This window comes from Cololabis saira, chromosome 13, assembly GCF_033807715.1.
Source record: "Cololabis saira isolate AMF1-May2022 chromosome 13, fColSai1.1, whole genome shotgun sequence".
Taxonomy (NCBI): Eukaryota; Metazoa; Chordata; class Actinopteri; order Beloniformes; family Belonidae; genus Cololabis; species Cololabis saira.
In genome coordinates this window covers 21,434,469-21,445,234 of record NC_084599.1, presented here as the reverse complement: position 1 = coordinate 21,445,234, position 10,766 = coordinate 21,434,469, and the positions used below count along the sequence as shown (strand labels likewise).

The window sequence follows — 10,766 nt, the reverse complement described above, 5'->3', positions numbered from 1 at the left end:
TCATAATATAGATAATGATGGTAACATTCATAATAATAATAATAATAATAATAATAATAATAATAATAATAATAAAGATGAAGTAAAAAAAAAGAGAGAATAAAATAAATACATAAATAAATAAAACAGGGGAATAAAACAGGTATGAGGAATAGAATCAGATGCATAGAAAACAATAAGGAATGTTCAAGATAGTTATAAATAAAAGGTTAATCAGAGGATACAGGGGAAAACTTTTCATAGTTGATTAAAAATATATTGCTTTTTTTGTTGTTTATCAAATAAAGAGATTTAATGAGAGAATTTAATTCTAGTAGAAAAGGGGCAAATTTAGGAGTAGCACCAGCAAATTTTTGTTTGTGAATAAAGAATTTAGCGTAAATAATGATAAAATTCAATAGGTGTTCAAGAGCACGATCTTTAGGATAATCAAAGTAACAAATAATATCTTTAATGTTAAGTAAAGGGTCCGATTGTGATGGAGGGTAAGTAAACCATGGGGTAAACAGTTTGGACATTGATGACGTCAAAAGGAGGAGAGACTTTTGTCCAATCAGAAACGCTGATGATCATCTGCACAGTGTTTGCACTATGGGGAAGGTGAGCTCCAGCTCACATTTTCACGATTAAGGGGCGCACACATCTCTCTCCGTGCTCAGTAACGTTGGGAGAAAGGAATAATAAGAGAGACGTGGTGGCTGAAGCGGTTCAGGAAGTCGGCACGCAGCGTTTTTATGACCACATCCCTGTCAGCCAACCTGTTTCGCGTCTGGACGGCAGCGACGAGAATCTACCCAGCTCTCAGTCACGGAGTTTCACCGGCCAGGGGCGTCCATGTCCGCGTCCCCTGGGTATTACACCAAAGATAAGCAAGGTGATGATTTGGCTCTGCGAGCTTCCTGGGATTGGTCACCCGATGGATCGCTGCCTGTCAGCTAATCAAACTGTTAAACCTGAATTATGGTTCGTAAAATCGACGCAGAGCCTACGCCGTAGGAGCGGGGTAGGGTACGCGTCGCCGCACATTGTACGGTGCGCGTCGCCGCGTAACCCTACGCCGTACTCTCTGCGTTGGTGTAACGCGGAACCATAAATCAGCCTTTAGCCGTCTGTCCGTTCATGTGATGCTGATTTGATTGGAAACTGGGATTGCATTGTCTTTCGTTGTAAATCACTCGTACTCAGTTAGACTGCATGCCGAGAACAATGTTGTAGTGTTATATGTGATATTTTTCAACTTTTTTGTTGTTAAAAGTTATATTATAAACACATTGATGTGATTTAAAGCTGCTAGGATCCAGGGGGTGGGTGGGTAATGTCTGGGGTTATGATTTTATTTTCATTTATTTATTTATTTATTTTTGCTCTTAATTTATGTGTTAATTTTGCATTGTTATACTTAATAATATGGGCATTACTTTTTTTTTTTTTTTTTGTATTTTTTTTTTTTGTTATTACATTTATCTATTCATTTTTTGTTGTTATATATTGGTGTTTTTTTGCACCATGTTGTTTTTTCAGAAAAGGGAAAAAAAGAAATAAAAATTTGATCACAAAAAAACTTTTTTGTTGTTGTTGTTGCTGTAGGATGGAAAGAGGGGATGAAATGTCACCCCGATGCCGCCGCAGAGGCGCTCCAGTGAAGCCTGCCTGCAGCCACCAGGATGAGCCTTCTCCTGCTGGGAACCATCAGCAAGGCAATGCAGAAAACCTCATCAAAAGCAATGGTAAAACAAAATATCACGCCCTTTGCCATGGATTTTTAGATGACTAACCCCTAATCATCCTGTTTCTACCAGTAAATGTCTGGTATTATACAGTAGGCAAGGCAAGTTTATTTGTATAGCACAATTCAACACAAGGTAATTTAAAGTGCTTTACAGCAACATTAAAGGCAGCAAGACAACAGTAAATAAATAAAATGAAATAAAATGATAAGAAAAGGGGTGAAATAAATAAGTAAAAGTAGAGTACAGCAGTGAGTATTTAATTTTAGTGTACGCTTCAGTAAACAGTAATGTTTTTAGGCCTGGTTTAAAGGAGCTGACAGTTGGAGCAGACCTCAGGTCTACAGGAAGTTTGTTCCACCGGTGAGGAGCAGAATAACTGAACGCTGCCTCACCTTGCTTGGTTCTGGTTCTTGGGACACACAACAAAACAGATCCAGACGACCTAAGGCAGGGGTCTCAAACTCAAATTACCTGGGGGCAGTACCTGAGTGAGGCAGGTATTTCACAAAAAAAAACGTTGCTAAAAAAATCCAAACTTCTCAAATGTCATTATTGCAGTTATTTTAGCAGCTCCCAAAACCTCACGGCACAGCGTGTGCGTAAAGGAGCTGTGGTGTCCCTTGAATTTTCCTTCAATTTAACAAAGTGTGTGTGTTTTGTTCATTTCTCCACTGGACACAGAAGTCGCCTTTGCTCAAGACGCCACGCCACTTTATTAATCACTTACACAAAGACTGATACTGTCGCTGCAGTGCGGCCTAAATATATAGAAATAAAACAAAATAAAATAAATAAATAAAATTAAAATAAAACTAACAAAATACAGTGATGACTGTTGTGCTTTATTCATTTATTGGAGTAAATTTACACAGAGGATAGAGGCGTTCAGAGGGCAGCTGCTGCGAGGCAAAGCTCTTCTTCCAGCTCCACTTCATGCTTGCTGAGTTGCAAGCATGAATGTTTTTTTCCAGTGTGACTGTTTGCTTTGGTGCATGTTCCTAGAAGTGGCTGTGCTGCGCTGCTGCTCCTTCGTGCTCTCTCTCGTCACTCGTCCTTTTTTGGTGTACAAAAAAAACTCGTATATACATCATTCGCCGCCTCCGTTTTTCCGACACTCGTACATCCAAAGCTGCTCTTTTTCTCTCTCGCTTGTTCTCACACGTACACACACGCCCCCGTCCCCCAATTCACTCACACGTATGCCGCATTCACTGGACAAGCACACAGTAGGAAACCAGAACATCATAACATTGTCCCACACAGCCGCTAACAGCGGTGTTGCTACAATATAAAACTTGCGGGCCACACTAATATTACCTTTCATATTAAGGTGGGGGGCCACAAGATACCATCCCGTGGGCCGCGAGTTTGAGACCCCTGACCTAAGGGGTCTGGGAGCTTCATAGGGAACAAACAGATCAAGCATGTATTTTGGTCCAAGACCATTCAGGTCTTTGTAGACCAGCAGTAAGATTTTAAACACTATCCTTGACCAGTGACCGGTGTAATATGGTCCAGTTTCCTGGTGTTTGTAAGGACTCTGGCGGCAGCGTTCTGGACCAGCTAAATAAAGCCATGTCATCTGATGATGTGTTCCTCTTTTTCAATTTTTTGACCTCTGGTGCAATTTCTAGGATGAGGAAGACAGGGGGACTGTTTTGTGTAAAAAAAAATAAAAAAATAAATAAAAAATAATCTTCTGGTCATTAGAGACAAGATGTTGTAGTGAGTACATAGATCCTGAGTTATGACTATGAAACTGTCTGACAACAGGCGATCAGACACAGAAAGGGTTAATAGTCAACCCTCTATGCTAATAGAGTTCAAGCAATTGCGAAGTTAATTCAGGGCTTTCTTTTCTTTATTCTTTTATGGGTGGAGTCTGCTTCTGCCTGTCACTGTTGAGCCTTAATAACAGAGGAGGCTTACAAACATCAGACTGTAGCCAATACTAATAACCTATGGTAACCTTAACCACAATAAGTCACTTACTTTGCTTGTCTGACACCCCTTTAGGTGCGAGTCGTTTCAGATTTAGTAACTTTAACGGTAACGACCCAATCTTGTGCCATTCTGCACACTTTTATGAAATAGTGATCAAAACTCTACAGTGCCATACGTAATATTCAGGTCACTGCTAACATTTCAATTCAAAGTAAACAGGCCACATATACAATGTTGGTTGATGTCACATTACTTATGCTGGAAGATCAGGGCACTGGATAGCTCACGTGGTTTGAGTCCTGGGCTGTGGCCTTTTTGCTACATGTCTTCTCCATCTCTTTTCCCCCATTTTTTAACTCTTCACTGACAATAAAGGCCAGTAGAGCCTCAAAATCTTTAAGTATAGATAAATAAACAGAAATCTTAAAGTGGAAGATCAATTTAGTAAACAACATGTTGATTTATTTTTTCTGTCCTTATATACACACATTTCTGGGTTCTTTTTTGGATTTCAGGGAGAGTCGAAGTGGACGATGTGATCAGCAAAAAGCTACAACTGAAAAGGAAAGCAGAGGTTAGTTGGTAACATGGGTTAAGACATTGCGGTAATCTGTCACCTACTGTAAGACTATACTTAAGGAATAGCATGAACCCGGATTTCCTCTGCCAGTAATTTACTACAATTGAATCTTTTGTTTTGCTAATTAATTTTCTTGTGTTATTATGGGCTTTTAGCAGTTGGGTTGATGATCGAGGGTGTGTGTATTATGTTGCATTCAAATGGACATTTTTTGAGAGACTTTCTGTAGTCAAATTCCTGCAACAGTGATATAAGTCTGTCTCAGTCCTTTACTTTGCTGCTAGACGTCAGATCACTGTATCAATTCAGCATGCCATGCTTTTTGGTAGAAGATTCTCTAGAAGATTATCTACGAACCTGAGCAAGTGATGACCAAATAAAAATAACAGAAACACACTTGATTTGGAAAAACCAAAAATTCACCATGTATTCTGCGAGTAGGGAAAAAATAGCTTCAGAAATGTTTCTCATGACTCCTTTTGCTGAGATTACAATAGTGACTTTTACTGCACAGAGTTGAGCGGATTTGAGATGCATTCCATCATTGTTGACGCGAGAATCTTCCACATTTGTTCGAAGATGTGTAGACTGCGAATGACTACTGCTCTGTTATCTGATTTTGTCTAGTTCTTGAAGCATGACCTGATGCGTCAGTTTGGCTGCCAGGTCAATGACGTCATGGACAGTCTTATTGAAGAATCCGCCAATCTCGAGCCCCCACCCGTATCTCCTGTTTTCTCACCTCAACTCTCAGACAAGGAGAAGAGCAAACTTGGGTATCTCAATTCAGCCTCTTTACCAAAGCAATTTAAATGCTTGGCAAATAATTTTCCCAGTTTCCTGTTTGTCATACTTAAGCCATTTATCTGACACAATTATTAAACTGGCTTCTAACTGTCATTGTTGTGGTGTTCTGTAGGCAGTTTCGACCTCCTCATAGCCAAGGAAAACAGTTCATAAGCCGGAGATCCCTGCTAGAGTAAGTAGACACTTGAGTGTAAATGTCAAAATATTTCTTACAGAAGTAGTCTGTATTTCAACTTTTATACAGTGGTTTTACTTCTGCTTGAGGATTGTGTAATAAATTCATGCAGCTGTGGAAGGACCCAGTTTATGCCGTCTGTTTTCCCACAGTGAGCTGTTTGAGGTGAACCACATCAGGACCATCTACCACATGTTCATTGCCTTGCTCATTCTCTTTATTCTCAGCACACTTGTGGTAGATTTCATTGATGAAGGCAGGTAATATAAAAGTGCTATGTATTTTACTTTTGTTGCCATCTGTATTGATTCTGACAATTTGGACGGAATACCTTCTTGTCTCTATTCTTTTGCATTTGTTAAAGGGATACTGATACATGCTTTTTAGATGACTCAAGTTGAAACATCTTTGCTTATTCATCTTTGCCTCAGACTGGTGCTGGACTTTGATCTGCTGGTGTATGCATTTGGACAGTTCCCTCTGGTGATTTGCACATGGATCTGTATGTTCCTGTCCGTGCTGGTAGTCCCCTATGCGCTATTTCATCTATGGTCAAAGAACCAGGCAGGCTCTGATGGTCCCCCCAGGTTGTACAGCTTGATATTTGGTTCTGTGTTCCTGCTCTACCAAGCTTTGGGTCTGGGATTCCTGCCCACATATGTGGTGGTGATCAACAGTTTCCCACCTGCATCCTGCTTCATCATCATCCTGGAGCAGGTAAATGATCAGGGTAACTGATTCATGTATGAGGATTACCACTTTCACAGCTAGAGAATTTTGTATTTTGGTGTGTGTCTTTTCATGTACTATTTCATCCAATCAAATAGGCTTTTTTTAAACTGCACTAAATACATTCAAACGGTTATTTTTTCTTTTTCAGATACGTTTAATGATGAAAGCCCACTCTTTTGTCAGGGAGAATGTGCCAAAAGTCCTCTCTTGGGCAGAAAATAAGGCCTGTATGTAACTTCCCGGCTCCGTTTTAAGCCTCTGTGTGTCCATCTATAGTTTTTACTGGATAACGAAAATCATTTTTCTCTTTCATAATTAATAAGGAGTCTAACTCATCATTGACAGGCCCTGGTCCAGTGGTCCCTCAGGTTTCTCAGTATCTCTACTTCCTGTTCGCACCCACCCTTATCTACAGAGACAAATACCCAAGGTAAACATACTTTCTGCTTGTTTGCCCAGTGTCAATAATCCAACCCTCTTCAAAACTAAACACAGAACAGGGTTTTGTTTTCCCTCAATACAGTAAACCCCTTTTCTCTCCAATCACAGGAACCCGGTAATAAGATGGAGTTATGTGGCCACAAAGTTTCTTCAGGTACTGATTTCTTGTACATTTTCACGTTGACTAAACACCAGGTTAAAAGTAAAGGTTATCAGCCCAGTTTATTAACTTGTCCAACCACTCCCACTCCACAGATACTCGGTTGCCTGTTTTATGCCTATTATGTGTTTGTGAGGCTGTGCATCCCACAATTCCGCAGCGTCAGCATGCAGCTGTTTGATCTGCGGACCATGGTCCTCTGTGTGTTTAATTCCATACTGCCAGGTAAGATTAGTCATAAATGTATCGACGCCTTGATAGACTCCCCAGCACTGTGTCTGTTTTGCATGCAAGGTGATTTTTTTTTTTTTGCAGGAGTTTTGATTCTCTTCCTGGGATTCTTCGCCTTTCTCCACTGTTGGCTCAATGCCTTTGCTGAGATGCTTCAATTTGCAGACAGGATGTTTTACAAGGTTGTGCTCACACTCTCTTTGTATAATTTTGGCTAAGCCTTTATGTTTTACTCGATATTTAACTTTATTTTAAATACACCTGACAGGATTGGTGGAATTCAACCTCTTTTGCCAATTACTACAGAACTTGGAATGTAGTGGTCCACGACTGGCTGTATTACTACGTGTACCGGGACTTCCTGTGGGTAAGTGGCTTTTCTGTCTACACAGGATGGCTGGTTTCCTAATGAAAGCTACATGCATACATTTTAATGTCCTGAACATATTTTCCTGAATATTGGTGATTTGACAGTGGCATGCCTCAGCCAAAGCTGGAAATTTGTTCTTCATTGCTGTAATTACCCAAGCCAGCCACATAAGTTCCATGGTATAAGTTCAAATAAAAATGAGTGGATTAGATAGTATGTTATAATACCATATTTTGATGCATTTGTTCTCCTTTCTGTTGTTATTTCAGATGTCTCAGAAGCGTTTCCGACCAGCCGCCATGCTCTTTGTGTTTACAGTTTCTGCAGTGGTCCATGAATATATTCTTGCAGTTTGCTTTGGCTTCTTCTATCCTGTGCTCTTCTGCCTTTTTATGTGCTTTGGAAGTAAGAAAAGGCCATCACACACCCCTCTGCCATTTAACAACAAAATAATATGCGGTCACTTACAAAATACATATTTTCTATGAATTATACAATTTCCCATTGGGAATTAATAACATTGAATTGAATTCTTTTTTTAAACCACAGTCATGAAATTGTAAATCCTGGCAAGTTTTTGTTGCACATATCCCTTTTCACTGTTTTGATTCCCTTGTTTTCACCCCCATCCTCCCATAGTGATGTTTAACTTCATTCTGCATGATAAAAGGAAAGGCCCCATCTGGAACATAATCATGTGGACTTCCCTGTTCCTGGGCCAGGGAGTCATTATCTGTTTGTACTCTCAGGAGTGGTATGCACAGCGCTACTGCCCCCCAAAGGAGGTAACAGCAGTAACTTGAGTTATCTATTTTCTTTCTCATCATGTGTGGTGATTTAATAATCAAGCAAATGTGTAGTAACAGCTATATCTTTCCATGTTACAATGTTGTTGTTAAAAATCTATATTATTAATGTTGTTGTTTTGTTTTCTTGTCCAGAATTCCTTTCTAGAGTTTCTAACGCCTCGCTCCTGGAGTTGTCAGACAGGCCTAACAGCAAACCCTGATAAGTTCTGACTACTGAAGGTCACAGCTACTGGGAGAAGGACCCTGGCGTATCAGTAAAAATTCAACGAGGCTCTCTGTTAATGTTGTTACTACTGATTTTATTTTAGGACTCTGAGTTTGTTTAAGAATGTAAAGAAGAGTATCTGCTTAAGTGCCAAAAACTGCACAGTAAGGCCTTATCTGTTTTAAGTTTTCAGTGTCCACCCCACAAAACTATATAAAAAACAATTCATAGTTAGAAAAGTACCTGCAAACCCCTTACTTTTATATACTACATGTTTTTCCACATCCCTTTTCTGTGATCTACTGTGAAAACACTCCCTGTGCCAATAAGACGGTGGCAATAATGACGTGGCAGCTGACTACAAACATTACACAGTGCAAACATTTATATGTGCAGTAATAGTTAATATATAACAGAGTTTTCCGTTGCTGCTTTAGTGTAATGAACTTTCTGAATGATTCATGAAAAGACTGAATTACGTTTATTTATTGATTCACTGCCAAGATTTATTATTTAAAGAAAGCCACTGTTTGGTGTTTTTGTTATCTCACAAACAGTGGTCCTGTGTTATAATTGAAGAATTATAGTCAAGTTCTTAAAAAAAAAAAACTTTTTAATTTAAGTTTAAGTTTAAGTTTTAATTTGCCATGTTCACAAAGGGAGGAAGCAGTTCTCTAATGTATCTGAAACTTACATGTTTCAGACATTGAGCAGTCCACTGCGATAAATCTAACCTGTTCTGTTGATCTTTTGTCTGACAAGCACAGATTTAAATGGTAGGCACTTTTAAATTATCAATAGAAACTGGACACTAAAGAAAAATTATAAAGAAGAGGTATTAGATGTGCTGCACTTTCAGCATGTTCTGCTGAAAGAACTCTGTGATTCATCCAAGTGCTTTGAGTATACTGTACAGCACGTCCAATATCATTCAGAAGATCTTTCAAGAACCTGAATGTTGTGTTTTAAGAAGTTTGTACAAAGATTTAATCAGTAATGTGGAATCCCCACAAAATACTGCTGCAAGTTTGCACGTGGCTGCTAAAATATTACAATGAGATATTGAAACTTCATAAGCACCAAGGGCTACAGTTTACATTGTCAAATAATCACTTAATCAAATAGGTGTTTTAAATGTCATTCTGGTATATATTGTAATTTTTTTTTCAGACCAATGGATGTAAAAGAGTTTGATATACTTACAATAATACTTGTTGTTGTATTGAAGCAAAATGTGTATTAGTTTGGGAAGAGTTAATGCACACTTGATGTTTCAGGGCAGGTATAACGTGAATGCTTTTCAAAAATTAGACTTGCAGGTCTGAAAAAAAACAGCAATGGAGGGTTCAGTACTTTTAAAAACTGGATGACCACAAGGTGTCTCTGTTGTAAAGGTTTTCATTGATCCATACTTTCCCCGTTTAGGCTGAAGAGCTTTCCCTGGATTCCTTTGCAAACTTTACATTGAATCGCCAGCATTTTCTAAAAAGAAAATATGTACAGAAAACAGAGATATTTGAAATTCAAACTATCGACTGAAGTGCCAATCATGCTTAATGTCTATGAGATTTTGATCATAAGGATAATATTTATTGAAAAGTGCCATGCTGCAGAGAGGCCATTAATTTAAATATTTATTTTTTAGAGGAGAGCAATATCAATTCTGTCATTTTCTCTACTGTGAAATTTTTGACATTGAATAATTCTGACATGTACATTTTTACAGCTCAATGTATTATGTTTTGTAGACAAATTTCTCATAAATTCCTATATATCAAAGATCTATCAAGGATAAAACTATTCCCTTAATTTTGTGTTATTTTGTCTTTTTTTATATTATATGGTGATACAAAAATAAAACTGCCTTCACTTACAGATGAGCGGAAGTGGCACAAGTTCATATCTTGGTAGATATTGAATTAGCTCTGTCCAAGTTTATGTATTCCTATGACATCATAATTAGGTTTATTGGCCAAGTCAGGAATTTGACTCGGTTATTTTCGCTCACTGTACAGTAAATAGACAAATGGCTCTTATTAACATACATACAGTTTTAAAAAAACTGTTTTCCCAATGAAGCTCCCAGACCCCTGAGGTTCATCTGGATCTGGTTTGTTGTGTGTCCCAAGAACCAGAACCAAGCAAGGTGAGGCAGCGTTCAGTTATTCTGCTCCTCACCGGTGGAACAAACTTCCTGTAGACCTGAGGTCTGCTCCAACTGTCAGCTCCTTTAAATCAGGCCTAAAAACATTACTGTTTACTGAAGCGTACTCCTAAATTAAATACTTACCTGCTGTACTCTACTGCCCTTACTTTTTAACAACTTGTGCTTTTTATTATTTGTCCTCTTTTCTTATTATTTTATTTATTTACTGTTTAATTGGGTTTTGCTGCTTTGAATGTTGATGTAAAGGACTTTGAATTACCTTGTGTTGAATTGTGCTATACAAATAAACTTGCCTTGCCTAAAAAAAGTGAAAGGAGCAGCAGTATGAGGTAGACATGGTTAAAGGTGCATTGTATAATGTGAAGATATAAGTAGGGATATATATATAGAGAGAGAACATTTTCAAGTAAATGTA

At 38.4% G+C, this 10,766-nt stretch overlaps 1 protein-coding gene across 2 annotated transcripts; it reads left to right on the top strand.

Moving 5' to 3' along the window:
* Window positions 1–604: 604 nt before the first annotated feature.
* soat1 (sterol O-acyltransferase 1) lies at window positions 605–10,005 on the top strand. 2 transcript variants are annotated; one of them, XM_061738256.1, is made up of 16 exons: window positions 605–874; window positions 1,588–1,727; window positions 4,190–4,248; window positions 4,882–5,030; window positions 5,174–5,233; window positions 5,389–5,496; window positions 5,668–5,953; window positions 6,117–6,195; window positions 6,314–6,398; window positions 6,518–6,563; window positions 6,665–6,794; window positions 6,885–6,982; window positions 7,069–7,167; window positions 7,440–7,575; window positions 7,810–7,955; window positions 8,112–10,005. In XM_061738256.1, the coding sequence occupies exons 2-16, from the start codon at window positions 1,589–1,591 to the stop codon at window positions 8,187–8,189; spliced, it is 1,698 nt and encodes a 565-aa protein (XP_061594240.1). In that variant the 5' UTR covers window positions 605–874; window position 1,588; the 3' UTR covers window positions 8,190–10,005. The 2 variants fall into 2 exon arrangements, with proteins under 2 accessions (XP_061594240.1, XP_061594241.1); XM_061738257.1 differs by lacking the exons at window positions 7,440–7,575; window positions 8,112–10,005 and having other exon boundaries at window positions 7,810–7,895.
* The last annotated feature ends 761 nt before the right edge of the window (window positions 10,006–10,766 follow it).